Source organism: Neomonachus schauinslandi, chromosome 2 (genome assembly GCF_002201575.2).
Source record: "Neomonachus schauinslandi chromosome 2, ASM220157v2, whole genome shotgun sequence".
In the NCBI taxonomy this organism is placed as follows: Eukaryota; Metazoa; Chordata; class Mammalia; order Carnivora; family Phocidae; genus Neomonachus; species Neomonachus schauinslandi.
The window spans coordinates 101,558,951-101,575,553 of record NC_058404.1 but is presented as its reverse complement, the minus strand read 5'-3'; the positions used below and the strand labels follow the sequence as shown (position 1 = coordinate 101,575,553).

General features: G+C 36.4%; 2 protein-coding genes across 5 annotated transcripts in view; both read right to left on the bottom strand.

Moving 5' to 3' along the window:
• Positions 1 to 3,643, bottom strand: part of BBS7 (Bardet-Biedl syndrome 7) — a 42,359-nt gene extending 38,716 nt beyond the window's left edge. The window contains exons 1-2 of the mRNA XM_021681486.2: positions 3,444 to 3,643; positions 1,273 to 1,338 (exon numbers count right to left, since the gene is read on the bottom strand). Coding sequence (XP_021537161.1) covers positions 1,273 to 1,338; positions 3,444 to 3,479 — 102 coding nt within the window. The 5' untranslated portion in view covers positions 3,480 to 3,643. The remainder of the gene's footprint in view (positions 1 to 1,272; positions 1,339 to 3,443) is intronic.
• Positions 3,644 to 10,647: 7,004 nt separating this feature from the next.
• Positions 10,648 to 16,603, bottom strand: part of TRPC3 (transient receptor potential cation channel subfamily C member 3) — a 71,661-nt gene continuing 65,705 nt past the window's right edge. For 2 of the 4 annotated variants that reach the window (XM_021681484.2, XM_021681485.2), the window contains 2 exons: positions 15,597 to 15,672; positions 10,648 to 12,485 (listed from right to left, as the gene is read on the bottom strand). In XM_021681484.2, coding sequence (XP_021537159.1) covers positions 12,343 to 12,485; positions 15,597 to 15,672 — 219 coding nt within the window. In that variant the 3' untranslated portion in view covers positions 10,648 to 12,342. The remainder of the gene's footprint in view (positions 12,486 to 15,596; positions 15,673 to 16,603) is intronic. The other 2 variants (XM_021681482.1, XM_044912632.1) reach the window with 1 other exon arrangement.

The following is a 16,603-nucleotide window of genomic DNA, read 5'->3' as shown; positions in this document are numbered from 1 at the left end:
CTGTGCCAGACTGAAGAATTGACAAAGGTGTAATACAATGCCACTATTCTCACTAAATTCTTTTTGTTTATGAAAATACAGTTATTTTTCATTAAAATGTTATTTATGTAAATGTAATGGGTTTATTATTTTAAAAAATAAAATAATAAATATTTTAGACATTTCTCAGCTTTAATCTTAATATAATAATATTCATAGATATAACCCAAATAAACAAAAGTTCTTTGGGATCCTACATAATTTCAGAGTGTAAAAGGGTGCTGAGACCAAAAAGAATTTGAGAAGTTCTTATCTAATAGACCAAATACAAATGACAATCAGAAATCTGTTGATTTATCTTAATAAAATGTTATTACATCAGGATAGTGTATTTATTTGGCAGCTATTAAAATATCTTACTATTCTACTAGGAAAGTATAACTGGCTTATATAAATCATAGGATCAATATTTCTATAAAAATAATATTAGCTAAATAGAAAGTTCAATATCAAAATACTTAAATACTTATAAAAAAATTTTATTTTTATTTATCAGAAAGAGAGAGTGGGGCAGAGGAGGAATCAGAGGGAGAGGGACAAGCAGATTCCGAAATGAACATGGAGCCGATGCCAGGCTCGATCTCAGGACCCTGAGATCATGAACTGAGCCAAAACTAAGAGTTTGACACTTAACTGACTGAGCCACCAAGGCACCTCAATATTTAATTTATTCTTACAAATATGATAAAGTTTAACAAGAATTTTCTCTATATCCTATTGTGCTTTATGTTTCTTTTTCATATACACAACCTGGTACACACACAAGTACACATTGAGTAAATTATTAACAGGAAAATGGAATTTTTTTTTTTTTTTAAGATTTTATTTATTTATTTGACAGAGAGAGAATGAGAGAGAGAGCACATGAGAGGGGGGAGGGTCCGAGGGAGAAGCAGACTCCCCGCCGAGCAGGGAGCCCGATGTGGGACTCGATCCAGGGACTCCAGGATCATGACCTGAGCCGAAGGCAGTCGTTTAACCAACTGAGCCACCCAGGCGCCCCTGGAATATGTTTTTCAACAAGTTTGCTTATCCTTTACAGATTGTACATAAAAATTATAGCATCCAAGAAAATTACTGTCTATAAATATCCCTTGGTATTCCAATCTCTGTTCAAATTAAAAGAAATTTATTTACATTTTAACATTAAAGAGTAACTTACCAATAAAGAAATATAAACCTCTCTTCTGTCAGAGCTAAAGCGATAGGGAGAAACCAGTATCTCTACAGTACCTTTTGTGTAGTTCTATGTCTTGAGGCAGGAAGTAGCTTCATAGTCTTCTGAGAGGTCACTCCCACCTAAGGAAACACACCAGTCACCTAGTGAATGTTTTCTGACACACTAACTTGAAATGATTACATCTGAGATTAAAAGGACCTGCAGGGGCGCCTGGGTGGCTCAGTCGTTAAGTGTCTGCCTTCAGCTCAGGTCACGATCCCGGAGTCCTGGGATCGAGCCCCGGAGTCCTGGGATCGAGCCCCACATCGGGCTCCCTGCTCGGCGGGAAGCCTGCTTCTCCCTCTCTCACTCCTCCTGCTTGTGTTCCTTCTCTCACTGTGTCTCTCTCTATCAAATAAATAAAATCTTTAAAAAATAAATAAATAAATAAAAATAAAAGGACCTACAGATTCAGATCATAGTGAGACTTATTTTTTATTGCAATTGGTGATATGAAATAATTATGATCAGTGATGAACTTATTTTCCAATGAAATATGCCACAAAAGTCAAAATAGAGGACACCCAAAAAATACTAAAATTTATGCTATAAAGTTGTCAAGCCAAAAATAATGCGACATTAGTGGCAAAACACTTTTTAAGATTTTATTTATTTATTTGTCAGAAAGAGAGAGAGAGAGTGCGCACACAAGCAGGGGGAGTGGCAGGCAGAGAGAGAAGCAGGCTCCTCACTGAGCAAGGAGCCAGATGCAGGACTGGATCCCAGGACCCTGGGATCATGACCTGAGCCAAAGACAGATGCTTAAATGACTGAGCCACCCAAGCGTCCATAGTGGAAAAACACTTTACAAACAAATATTTCTAGAAGACTTCATAAAAAACTGCATACCTACAGTTGTCATATAGTTGTTAAAAAGTTTTTGTAAAGTGATTAAAAATCTTTGGAAATAGATTACAATTATTTAAAATGCAACATAGAAGATTTTTGCTAAAATACCAAACACGCGAATGGCAATGACACCCAATCTGATGATGAAGATTATTTTACAGAAGATATGGAAGATGAAAACAGCATGGCCTGTTCAGCAGGGAACTATCACTAGTGGTGCACAATTAGGATAGGAGGCTGGGTGGATGGGACCAACGGGGGAGAAGGTGGAAAAAACAGATCATGAAAAGATTTACAGATAATGTAGAACTACAACTTTATTCCATGTTCTAAGGAGTAGTATTAAAGTTTAAAGTAATCTGTTTAGATTTGCATTTGTGAAACATCACTCTAACAAGTGATGTGAAGGATGGCTCAGAGGGAGATGAAGCTGGAGGCTAGGAGCCCAATTAAGAAGATGAGAACCTGAACTGGGGTAATGGAGATGGCAATAATGGGACAGAATCAAGAGATATTTAGGAGATAAAAGCAGTAGCAAAATGTAGTGACCAGTTCAATATGGAAGATATTAAGGTGGAAAGTACCTAGCATAACTTCCAGGTAAACTGACGGGGCAAACTTTTGCACCATTAGTCAAAATAGGATTACTGAAAAAGAAGGTGGAAAAGAGGGACAGAATGTCTAGAGCTTAAATAATGAGAGGCAGGATGGTGTAACAGAACACCAGCTCTGGAGTCAGAGACTTTGTTTCACATAGGAACTCCATCCTTTTTCTCTGTTAAGCAAATTGCTCTATATGAGTCCCTGGATCCCCATCTGTAACATTACCTACTTCGAGAATTTTTATGAAGATTAAATAGCAATGTATGTTAAGCTCTTAGAATAAATTGCATGCACAATAAGCAGTTGTCGTTTTTATGGTGATCTGGCTGGTGAGGTCCAGCTCACAGTAAGAAGTGTCTGGTGTTCGGGAGAAGGGGCTGGGTAGAGATGGAGATTCTGGAGTTACAGGCCAACAGGTAGCTGCAGCCTGGGAGAAGAAGGGCCCCGGGGAGTTATCCGGGATCACGTCAGTTATTTCTAGGCATCTTTAGGACCAGGCAGGCGCCAGCAACGCGGTACCATGTGTCGCTTCTTTACAAGTCCCGACGGACCCCCAAGGACAAGCAGGAGTTGCCCGTGACCGGGACTACGCGAGCGCAGCACCCAGCCCCGCAGCATCTTCGCCACAGCACCCGCTCCGGGCGACCGCGACAGACGTCAGTGGAAGGACAAAATCCTTTCGGGGGGGCGGGGCTCACCCCGCGCGGCTCCCGTTTTATCCCCTCAGGTTTACCTGTAAATAATCCGCTCGGTTTAAATTTAGATCCATGACGGTGGCACCAACGCGCTGCGCAGCGCCGGGACCGCACAGGAGTGACAGAGGCTGCCACAGCCCAGGCCTCTGAAGGGGTACCGCTCGCGTCCCCTCGAAAGAACAACCCCAGCAGCCTCAGTACGGCATGCAAAGGCAAGGCGTCAGGACAGCGGCGTCCGCGTGACGTCAATACGTTCACGCGAAGAGGACAGCCCTCGCCAAAACGAAGCCCCGCCCTTCTCCCGAAGGACCGCCCACGGACTTAACCTGCTTCCAATCAGAGGCAGAGAGGAAAGGAGGACGAGATCCTGGAGACCCGAGAAAGGTGGTTTCCCCGAAGAGTGGAAACGCAGCATTGGCCCCGCCCCCACCGCCCTCCAGAGCTGCACTTCTAAGTCCTTCTTGGTGTAGACCCGCGATGTGAAACCTGTGTAGATTCTGAACTATTTTACTGACACTGGAAAGGGTCCTTCAAAGAATTAGGTTCCACAGTTATAGGCGTTAGCTTACCACAATGGTTATCAAACTTCTGGCCTTACGACCCGTTTACAAAACTCTTACAAACCATTTTGGACGACCCCAAAGACCTTTTGTTTATATGGGTTATCTGTTGATATTTACTTAGAAATTAGAACTGAAATTTTAAAATGTATTTTCAAACCATATTAAATATTTTAATGAAAATAACTTATTTTCGAAGAAAAAAAAGAGGTAAAAAGACTGGTGTTATTTGCAAATCTATTTACTGTCCACCTGAATAGTAGATAGGCAAGTCCCAGATCTACTACTGCATTCAACCTGTTGGTATAGGTTTTTTTTTTTTTCTTTTAAGTATATGAAGAAAATCTGGTCCAAAATCAACAAGTGGTAGTTTCTGGAAAGCTAATTGCAGTGTGGAATGTGTCTTCATTATACAACATCCAAGAAATCCTATATGTTAATACTACCATGGATTTCATCAGAAAAGTTTTGAAGTATTAGAAAGCTATCAACCTCAGACATGGATACAAATTTTGCAATATTCTAATGTGTATTTAGGCCAGATTTTAAGCATTGGCAACAAATGTCAATTATTTTCCTTGAAATGATAGATTCCAGTCTTGAATTCACCAGAAAGTGTGTACCAAATATCCAAGTCTGAATAATCATAGTTTTTGTCAGTTGTGCTTTTAAAAAAGAAATGTTCCAGCTAGCAACTCAAATAATCACACAAATGCTTTTCCTTGAGACAGTACCCTTCTGTACTCAATAGAAATGTTTTATGTACTTTCTATTTCATCACACAGAATATTTTAAAAGAAACGTATTCAAGAGTTGAGACTTAAAATTAACAACTTTTACTCTTCACAAAGAGCATTTTTATACAGAATTGTGTTTCCTGCCAATATGTGGCATGAGGAATGCAGTAACTATTACTACTGCTTGAAGCTACTGCTTTGATTCATGCTTAAGTACCAGCAGTATTAACCACCACTGTTTTTTTTTTTTTTAGGTGATTTCTTAGGTTTTTTTTTTTTTTTAATTTTATTATGTTCCAGTGCAAATATCAACACAGTGGAAAAGGCAGATAACATCCTAGTGTAATGAAAATAGTTTCAAAATCACAGACCCCCTGAAAAGGCCTCAGGGACCTGCAGACTACCACTGGCCTATAGTGACCCAAGGTCTGACTGAGAGCTCACATTCCCTGATTCTTTCATCAATCCTTCCTTAATGCACACAGTGCTCTGCCTACAGAAATACTCCATACGGATAAGTAAGATACAGCCCCTTTCCTGATTTCTTTGGTCTACTAGTGGAGAGTTCATAAGTGATTGTGAAACAAGCATTGAAACCCTGAGAAGAGGTGCTTCTTAGGTAGAAAAATTACTTCCTGCAAGGGATCTGAGAAGGTTTTGACTAGGTACCAGAATGTTCCAGACAATTCTTTTTCTGAGGCTAAAATAACTCCATGTTAAAGTAGCAACAGTGCCTGAAGATGGGTTAACTGTGTAGAAATTTGGGGGAAAACACACATCAATTTAGATGTCACAAAAATACAGATAAAGTTCAGACATAAACTGAAAAAGCCATAGAGGAGATATAGGAGAACATAGAGTTGTACAGAATTTAGGGAATTGGAAGGTGTATTAGTCAGCTAGGGCGCCCAAAACAAAGTACCACAAACTGGATGACTTTAAACAACAGAAATTTATTTTCTCACAAGTCTCACAGGTTAAGAGTACAAGATCAAAAAGTGTCAGCAGGAAACCAAACCAATCTTCTGAGGCATCTCACCTTGGCTTGTAGATGGCCGTCTTTTCCTTGAGTCTTCATGAGGTCTTCCCTCTTTTCAAGTCCGTGTTCTAATCTCTTCTGATAAGGAAACCAGTCACATTGGATTAAGGCCCACCCTAATGACCTCATTCTAACTTAATTACCTCTTTAGAGGTCCTATCCCCAAATTTAGTTGCATTCTGAGGTACTGGGGATTAGGACTTCAACATATGAATTTAAGTGAGACACAATTCAGCCCATAACAGAAGGGAACTTGTCTGATCTTAAGAGGAATAGAAAAAACCACAAAGAAAAAACATATTAAAAATAAAAAAGAAACATCTCAATATGTAACAAAAAATTTTACATATAAACAAAAATTTGGGGGCTATGTATAAACTTAATATATTTATAAACAGTTCATACAAATTAATAAAAATGGAAATATTATGATTCCAATAAGTAAATAGGTAAAAATATGAACAGATATTTCACAAAGAAGGTGGCTACTGAACACACTTATAGAAATCTATTATCTTCATTTCTAATCAATAATATTAAAGCAAGATACCTTTTTTATTTTGCCTTTCAGATTAGAAAAAGATTTAAGTGATAACACTGTATGTTGCAGAGAGAGCATGTTCTTATCAACTGTGATGCTTTAAACTGGTAATAAAACACTTTCAAAAGCAATGTAGCAATATATATCCAATCCTATAAATATGTGATTTTTTAACCCATAACCCCAATTTTGAATATTTAATCTACAAAAACAAAGCAAAGTAAGAAGTCATAACTGAGAAACCATTTAAAATAAGGACCAACTATCCAATATAAAGGGAGTGGTGCATCCACTTTATGGACCACTACGCAGCTACTGAAAGTGAAAATAATCAAGGCTGTATAGCAATGTGGAAAGTGTTCAGGATAATAATAAAAATTGAATATAAAATAGTGTATTGTACTGACTTGTTATGAAATATATCCAAAAATTTTTAGTTGGTTATAAATTAAAGGATTATAATCTTGTTTTGTGTTTTCCATAAGATTTTTGCATTTTTCTAAGATTTTATTTATTTGAGAGAGACAGAGTGATCATGAGAGAGAGACAAGCAGGGGGAGTAGCAGGCAGAGGGAGAGGGAGAAGCAGTCTCCCCCACTGAGCAAGGAGCCCGATGCAGGAGTGGATCCCAGAACCCTGGGATCATGACCTGGGCCAAAGGCAGATGCTTAACCAACTGAGTCACCCAGGTGCCCAGCATCTTTAATAAAATGTTGCAATTTAAAAATAAAATTGTTATAAAATAAAATTAAAAATTAAGAGATTCTAAGACTCCTGTGTTTAATGCTGTGTAGTCCCCAAAATGAGCATTCTTCTGTCCCTATGTTTGCAAGTTTCTGAAAAGGGTTATCCAAAATGGTAGGTACCAAATCTTTCCACTATCTATTCTCTTGTTTCTCTTCTCAAGTCCTGGCATTGCATGTTAACAACTTAAGGAAAATAATACAGCTATTATTGCTGTTTTTGCATTATAACAAACAAATCAAAATATTGAAAACCTGATGAAGTGGGCAGGAATTATCTTTTTAAAAATTACTCTGGGAGCAGAGAGAATTTACAGGGAACTAAAATTAATGAAGGAACTATGTAATCACTTACGTTTGCTCTTGGGTTTTTTTGGTTTAATTTAGTTTTGTTTTGATTTTTGGTTAAAAAAAAATATGGCAGTACAGGGGCACCTGGGTGGCTCAGTCGGTTAAGCGTCTGCCTTCGGCTCAGGTCGTAATCTCAGGGTCCTAGGATCGAGCCCCGCGTTGGGCTCCCTGCTCAGTGGGGAGTGTGCTTCTCCCTCTGCCTCTCCTCTGCTTGCGCTCCCTCCCTCCCACTCTCTCAAATAAATAAATAAAATATTTAAAAAGAAATATGGGAGTACAAAAAATAATTTAGGGAAAGTTCATGCCCTACCACCCCACATGGACAAATGTTAACATTTTATCATGTCGTTATTGTTGTCTGAAACATTGCAAATAAAGTTAAAATTCTCTGTGTTCTCAAAAAAAATAAAAAAAAATAAAAAAATAAATGAAAATTACTCTGGGAAATTCAATAAGTATTCCAGGGCTGGGCAAAATTTTGGAAACCATTAGTCCAGTGTTTTCCCTTTTGGATCCACAAATCACATTCATAGTAGTATATACTCTTTCAAAGCCCTTAGAATTTTAATAATTATTTCATTTTTTTATTGTGCAATTTTGTAATTAATTTTGTACAGAAGGAAAATGTTTGTGTAAAAATGTAACTTTAAAGAAAAGGCATTTTATTTTAAGTTGCTATATTATTTAAGAAAGCATTATAAAATTCATCTTCATGCAATCTTTACAATAACTGTAATAAAAACATATACTGGCAATGCTTATTTTCCATTTAACAAGTGATGCCCATTGTTTATTTTACTTTAAGCTAATTGTATAAAAGAAAAAAAGAGTTTATTTTGAAGATCAAATTTCTTTTAAAACATTGAAATGAGGCTATGATATAGCATCAAAAATAAAAAGAGCTTGCATAATACGATACTTGGAATTCTTTCATTTTGCATGTAGAAAAGGCAAGTGATTTTTTTTTTTTAAGTACTGTGTTTTGTTTCTAAATGGCAAAGGCTTCAAAGGGCTAATTTTAAATACTTCTTATATAATTAGCAGGGTTTTTATTCACAAAAATGAAAAGCCAAGTTAGATAAAATTGCCACTATAATTTCTCTTTTCAAACATATTTTAAGGTACTAGAGACATCTTGGTGGGCTACATTAAAAAAATCCAAAAACAAAAACAAAAAATCATTATATCTCAGATGTGATAAATGTCACCTTGAGACAAATTTACAGAAGTATCATACGCTTCAGTAACTTATAAACCTTATGTTGTGGTCTTAAAGCAATCATTATGAGTATAAATTAAACAACTATGACTAAGAGCAATTTAAACTGCATTAAAGTTAAAACCATCACACAGCTAGAGGTGGTTGACTGAGTGCCTGACTCATGAGTATATACACTGGTCTCCACTAACATGTGGTACCAATTTGGAAACTCTCAAACTCTTATTTAAAAAAAAAATTAATAAATAACCCTTTTAGATTGATTTAAAAAAAGAAACAAGAGAGAGATCATTACTAGCTTGGATGATGATATCAACCCCATGAAACAGCTCTGTGACACCCAAAGACTGAGAACCTGCTTGTAGCATAACCCTGTTTGACTGAACAAGGTATGAAACCAGATTTGTCCCAGGGCACACAATTAACGATCGATATGGCTTCAGTTCTCTTTAGATGTCATTCATAAGACACTTTACCTTCCCATTTACAAAAGTTTCTTTCATTTGGCTTAACATATTTGAAATTGAAATATATTGGACATGATTGGGTAAATGAAACATATTGGACGTGATTGGGTAAAAGAGTTATCCTAAGTTGTACTAAATTTGCTTTTAATAATCACAAAATATATGTCATTTTTAGGTTTTTATAGTGCATAGAACTCTGAAGACACTGGATACTATTTTGCTTAGTTCCCTCTTTTATTTCAAGTCTATTACTCTAAGCTTCTCAACATATTATGAAGTCCATTAAGTCAAGGGTCATCAATAAATTCAATACAGAAACACAAAGTGTCAAAATTTTTAAACAGTAAGCCTAAGAAGCAATTTGAGAGTTGCCTCCTTTCCTTTACATATAACCAAAGAAAAACTAAGAACAGCAGAGAAGTTGAAAAAGAGATAGAGGACTTTGATACTTTTCTAATTAATCATAAATACCTAAATGTCCTTTGCTAAACAAATTGTTTTTGGTCCTGTTAAAATGTTCCCTTCCCCGAGTTGCCCCACTGACTTCTTTGAGCGTTGCTTTTAAGCCCAATGCCCCTGTGAAAATGGTGAGTGGGGCAAGGACTTGCTGACCGAGAGCTATATCATTAACCTCAAAGAAGTATTAATTTTGACAGCAATCACCTAGAGTAATCCTTATCTGGCCCCTATATTGCCGCAGTAATACCCAGGTCTTAGAATGAGCTCATTGTGGACAAAGCCTAACAAGATTTGTATGTGGTGATTTATTGAAGGAATGTTCTCAGCAGAAAGGGAGGAATGGAAATGTGGTAAGACAGAGAAAAAAGACAAACACAGATTTGGTCTCAACTGGTGTCTGGCTGAGCCTAATCCCTCCCTGAGCTCTAGAGCATGAACTACACCAAAATGTTGGCCCTACCTTGAAACAAGGGCCCAGCCTTTTTGTTTCCACCCCAGTCAGTTGGTCACTGGCATGGGGAAAAGGGGGCATAACATCCAAGGCAAGGCTGCTTCCATTCAGTGGAGGGCAATTCCCTGGGGAAGGGCATAGTTGGGAACTGCTAAGGAGCCAACACTCACAGAATCTGGGAGATTCCTGCACTGGCCCATTAAAAAGGATCTAGGCAGGACAACAACAGCATCAATGTATCCACCACACCTTGGCATCACATCTTCCTTCTTGGCTACAACCTAGAAACTATGAAGAAGGAAAAAAAAAATGAAATAACAGAAACATACCAGTTTTACATAAGTATAGTTAATAAAGAAAAAACAACTTATGTTGAGAACTCTACAGTTGTGTGAGGCATAGACTAAAAAAAAAAAAAAAAGTATTTTCTCACAGGATATATATGCGTGATCCAAGGATCCTAGGCTGGATGTCCTCAGATGAATCTGACACTTCTTCATTCAACATGTTTCCAGTTCCAATTAGGAATATTACTAAATATGCTGTTCCATAGCTATAGACGAAAACTTTTATTCTTGGAATCCGAGACAATACCAGAAGACTGAAAGTACTGTCTATTATGGAAACTCCATGTCTTTACTGTTTTATTATAAACTATAGTCACATATAACATGAAAAAAATCAATATTCTATTCAGTTCTGAGGTATAACATAAAATACATAAAGTTTGAAAAATGTTTCAGACAAAATACCATTAGCATAGCACAAAAGTCAATGAAATATTCTACAGTGGTAGCAAAATTTTATAGTCTTTTCTTACCTTAACTGTTTTAACTCCCCAAAAGTAGAAATTAAGAAATTATCTTTAAAGAGCTTTATGTAGTACCATTTAATGTTCATTTTTGTTTTCATGCCTAGAAAGCCTTCCTGTGTGATATTAATGATTTTCAAAGTATCATGTATTTAATTGGTTTTTAGAACCTATAAAACTATCCTTGAGCTATGATCATAAATCGTATTCCTGTAAGACCTAACAAAAAACAGAGTGAAGAGAATCCAGATGATAAGCACAACTCTTTAAGAGATTAAAACCCAACTGGTCAAAAAAAATACTTTGAGTGCTTTATTGTCTTGTGAAGAGATGAGGGATATTACTGGTCTGTATCCCCTTTCTTATTAAAGTCATGAGGTAGTGTGGATTCTACCAGTATCCAGCTCAGTTATAGAATAAATCAATTACAGGTCATCACCATCCATTTTGTGTAAAAAGTTTAAACTGAGAGGCTTTGATAAGAAAAAGGATGTCAATCACTAAGTAATGATAGCAAGAGATGCCTCGAAGGGAAATGAAACATACCTGGTGATGCTTGAATATGTGTTTCCAGGTAGACAGCCATTGCTCTTTCTTGGTTCTTCCCGTACACATACCCTCTAAAACTCAGAATTAAGCTAATGGGCAAGATAGAAGTCAACTGTTGATATTTTCTTTAGCATTAAAGCATCAGAGGCAGAAATTAGAAGGTTATCACAGAATAGCAACCCTGCATAGCCCCAAACTTTAAAAAAACTCACTACCCCACTGAATAAATTCACATTACTGAAAAACAACAAATGAAAATTTAAGACAGAAAGCAAACTGTATATACTTTAGAAAAATCTTTAATGTGTTGTTTTGAACAATTATATGAAACTTAAATATGTAATGTAATTATATTTTCTATTAATCCATTTCATTGTTAAATTCTTCATTCAGGGCTCAAAGGTTCTAGGATCATGAGTGATGCCAAAAATTCTAAGAAAATCTTACCAAGTCATGGCTGGTTATAAAATTTCTTTAGTTTCTATTTAAAAAAAAAAAAAATCTCTTCAGCACTTGGACAAGGGAAGGAATGCTACATAGTGATGGCCTTTTTATTTTTATTTGTATTTTGTTGGCAGTTCCATTTAGTTGGTTTCAACATTTATTGAGCACCTACTATGTACCAGGCACTGTACTAGACGCTGGAGACACAAAGATGAATAAGACATGGTCCCTGTCCCCAAGGAGCTTACAGTCTCTTGGAGGCAAATAGGTAGTGCAAAGACACAGAGTTTATTCTAAAGTGGACAAAAATGTCAGTAATGTAATAATACTGGGCCTTTAAATACAATGGCATGTCATTGTTTATAATGTCAAGGCAGACAATTAAAATGAAGACCATTTTCATGTGATAAAACAGTAAAATCATTAAGACCTATGTTTTAGAGATTCACATGATAAAGGTAGTTAACACTAAAAATTTACACCATAGTTTTTCAAGTATTTCATACTTAGAAATATTATTGCCCACATTTGTGCTATAATCAAAGCCATTATTCCAGGTTACTGAATCATTCACATCTCAGCATGCTAGGATTCAGTTTCTCACTGAGTTTATGAATCAGAACAGCTAATTCCTCAGTTGCTTGGCTCTTGTCCTCCAAAAGTTCATAACGAAGGCTGGAGATATCTTGCTTGATTTCTTTTAATTCACCTATAGTATTTGTATTTAAAAAAAAGAAACATATCATTGGTAATTTGCTCTTTGGATTTAGAAAAGAACAAAGAGTGAAATTCATACAAATTCATATAATATGAATACATTTGCTTCATAAAGTCCAAGGTAGTTTTATCAAATTTTTTCCTGCAGGATATTTAAGAAGTATTAGTCTATTTTTTTTTTTTTTTAGATTTTTTAAATTTATTTGTCAGAGAGATCGGGAGAGAACAGAAGCAGGGGGAGCGGCAGGCAGAGGGAGAAGCAGACTCCCTGCTGAGCAAGGAGCCTGGATGCAGGACTCCATCCCAGGACTCTGGGATCATGACCTGATAGGAAGGCAGACACTTAACTGACTGAGCCACCCAGGCATCCCAAGAAGTATTAGTCTTTAAAAATATATTGACCTTTGAAAAATCTATAAAAATAGTCCAGCTATGTTTTCAATAGCAAAATTCAGCTAAAGTATTGTTCTGTGGCTTAATCACCTCTTAACACAGGGTGATTTTTCGGCTAACTGATCTACAGCCAGAGTATCCCATTCTGTCTATAGGGAGTCCCTTTGGTTCCCTCAGACATAGGGGTCGAAACCTACATGGATCATCTCCCTTTGCTAGAATGGAAGAGACTCCTAGCAAGATGAAACTTTACTAAAGGTGATTCAATCTGTTTAACAGGCAAATACTGACATGGGAACAAGTAAATTTTAAGTCAGGTTTGAAGTAAGGGAAGGGAAGAAAAAAAAGTAGGAGTGATTATTAAGGAAGGCAATGGCAATGAACTTGGGGCCAAGGAACATTTTGTAGGACACAGAAAACCAGTGTATAAGGAAGTAACAAGCAATGGGGAAATTGAGTTTAATGTGATGCCACTGGCAATGGGTATACACGTAAGAGTCTCCACAGGAGACTTGTCACTATTAAAACACAACTATTCCCTAGGGGCGCCTGGGTGGCTCAGTCGTTAAGCGTCTGCCTTCGGCTCAGGTCATGGTCCCAGGGTCCTGGGATCGAGCCCCGCGTCGGGCTCCCCGCTCGGCAGGAAGTCTGCTTCTCCCTCTCCCACTCCCCCTGCTTGTGTTCCCTCTCCCGCTGTGTCTCTCTCTGTCAAATTAATAAAATCTTAAAAAAAAAAAAAAAAAACACAACTATTCCCATAATTCAGCTTGGCATATTTTGAGCATATGTAGTTTTCAATTAAGAACTGGATTCTCTTGCAAATGACTGCAATGTAGATAAGCCATTGACATTGAAAGGTGAACTTTGGGGCAGAAATTTATCTTGGGGCGCCTGGGTGACTCAGTTGGTTAAGTGACTGCCTTCAGCTCAGGTCATGATCCTGGAGTCCCTGGATCGAGTCCTGCATTGGGCTCCCTGCTCTGCAGGGAGTCTGCTTCTCCCTCTGACCCTCCCCCCTCTCATGTGCTCTCTCTCTCTCATTCTGTCTCAAATAAATCAATAAAATCTTAAAAAAAAAAAAAAGAAAGAAATTTATCTCGAATCTAAGAAATGATTCTTCAAATTATTGGTACTTTAACAAGCTTTCTGTAAAAGAATCACATGTAAAACATACCTTCCATGATATTATCTGGTACCTTTATGATGCTTTAAAGTATAATTTCTACATTCTTTCATATATATATATATATATATCAGAAACTTTTTACGTTAAGGAACTCTATTCCTCAAAAATACACATAAAACATTTGCAGATTCCTTTTTTTTAGGCAAAAAAAAAAAAGTGCTTCTTCCTTTCCCATCTGGAATATGATCTAATTTGAAATCCTGAGGCTGGTCTGTGGTGAAATAAATGGATTCTCACACCACTGAATATCACGTTTGGACTACAAACCCACTAGATTCCCTTTCACCTCCCTAGTGCCATATCCTCCTTCCTTGTTTTTGAGTTATGGGGGACTAGTCATTAAGTGTTATATGTCGTCTGCCAATATGGGAAACACAAACTACTCAACCTCTTGGACCTCAGTTTCTTCATTTATTAAATGAGGATGTTAAATTGTATGATAGTTTAGCTAGAACTTTGTTCAGAACTCCAAATTCTCATTAACTTATTTTCCTCTTTGGTGCAGGGACATGGAAGATGCTCCTTTGTTTTTGAGGCCGTCAGCAATCCAATTCCCCCAGATCACTTTGTTTTTCTTCTCCCAACTGCCATCCACCAGGGAGGTTACTGATCAGATTTCTGCTTTCTAAACTACAACCCTTTTCCATCCTGTCTCCCTGAGACAGTTTCTAGGGCATCATGATTGGATTTTTGCTGGTCCTCAATCACACATTCATAGACTTCTTTTCTATATACACGTACCAGTGGATTGATCCAGATTTTCAAAGGATTCTTCACATAAATCAAGTAATGGCTTTGAAGCCCATCACCAGTTTTATTTAGTTTAGCCCTTTCTTATCAGCATAGATAGATCTAGTGGAATCTCATTGCTATTGGAAGCTAAGTTTCCATTTTAAGGCAACTTACTTTTCCCAGGTTGATTTCTTTCCAACTCTGGGCCTGTTCTTTGGCCTAGCCTTTGGTGAAACATTTTTATAGTACAGACAGCTGCCCTGCCTAGGATATGCCTGAAAAAATAGGCACCTTTAAATAAGGAGCAAAGGAGAAAAGTGAAAGGGAAAAGAGAAACAGCAGATGAGAAAAATGGGTTACAGATTTCTTTCTGTACAACAAAGGAAACATTTTTCTGAAGAAATGTAGGTTTTATTTGAGCCAACCAGCCAACTATTTTATTGGAAAATGTTAACATTGGAAAAATGTTAACACTCATGTGAACTCACTGCAACAGAATTGAAACTACTGACTACTTTATGTAATAGGAATTTAAAGGCTCCCAGAATGATGGCAGGTTTTACATTCTAAGAATCAGTTAGGGCATTCAAATAGAGATCAACTGTCTCTGATTGACATTTTTAATAACCCTTTCTTTTAAAAGATAGAGTTTTAGAAATGTAACCTAAGATTCTCCTATCAATCTTGGAACTGTTACTTGAGATTGGATTTTTAAAGTATCTTTCAATATCAAGTTTTCCAAGGTCATTAAGTTAGTTGCAAAAGGATGCTTCTCAAGGTGGAGATGCTTACCTTCATTAACTTCATCATTTTCTTTGTCCACTTGTGCTTTCAGAACATATCGCTTTATAAGTCTTTTCATTATCTGCTGTTGATCAAAAAGAAATAATTATATCATCAATGATACACATAAGTAACATGGATCCTATTTTCCAAAGAGTCTTACATACCTGTAAAGCAAACGCAGCTCAGGAGAGAGAAATTTTATCTAACTAATTATAGAAGATTCACCCAGATTTCAGAATTCAACCATTTTTCACCTTCTATTGAGACTTACTGCATAATCTACAAACATTCTCCCCCACCCCTAGGAATGGAAGAAGCTATATAAAAAAAAGTTAAGTTGGAGAATTTAAATTCATCGTTTCTCTTTAAGATGTGCTGACATCGCATTATCATCTATAAACACTACCTTATCTTTCACTGTTAAAAAAATATGAATATATGCTCAACAGAGAAAAGTTGGAAAACACAGAAAAGAAGAAATAAACAAAGATCATCAATTGTCCCACTATCCAAAGATAATCATAATTGTTATTTTGGTGTATGTCTCTTTAAATTTTGTATATGCACTAAATACTATATGTATATTTTATGTTTTCAAAATACCATATATTCTGTTATATTGTATGCTTTCTTCTCATAGCAATATATATTGTAAATATATTTCAATCTAAATAAATGCTCTTACAGGATAACTGTTTATCCGTAAGGAAAAAATAAAATAAAATTGGAGCCCTACTTCATACCATACAAACAAAAATTAATTCCACATGCATCTAAAATGTGGAAGACAAAGCTTTTAAATCCTTTAAAAGAAACCATAGGAGAATGTATTTATAAATTCAGTGTAGAGCTGGATGTTTTATAAACAAGATAAAAAAATTCCAATTATAAAAGAAAAGATTGATAAATTCAACATTATTACTCTTAAAACTTCATTAAAACTTCTGGTTATAGAGATACTATAAAGAAAATTTAAAAAGCAAGCCACAAACTGGAAGAAAATATTGGCAATA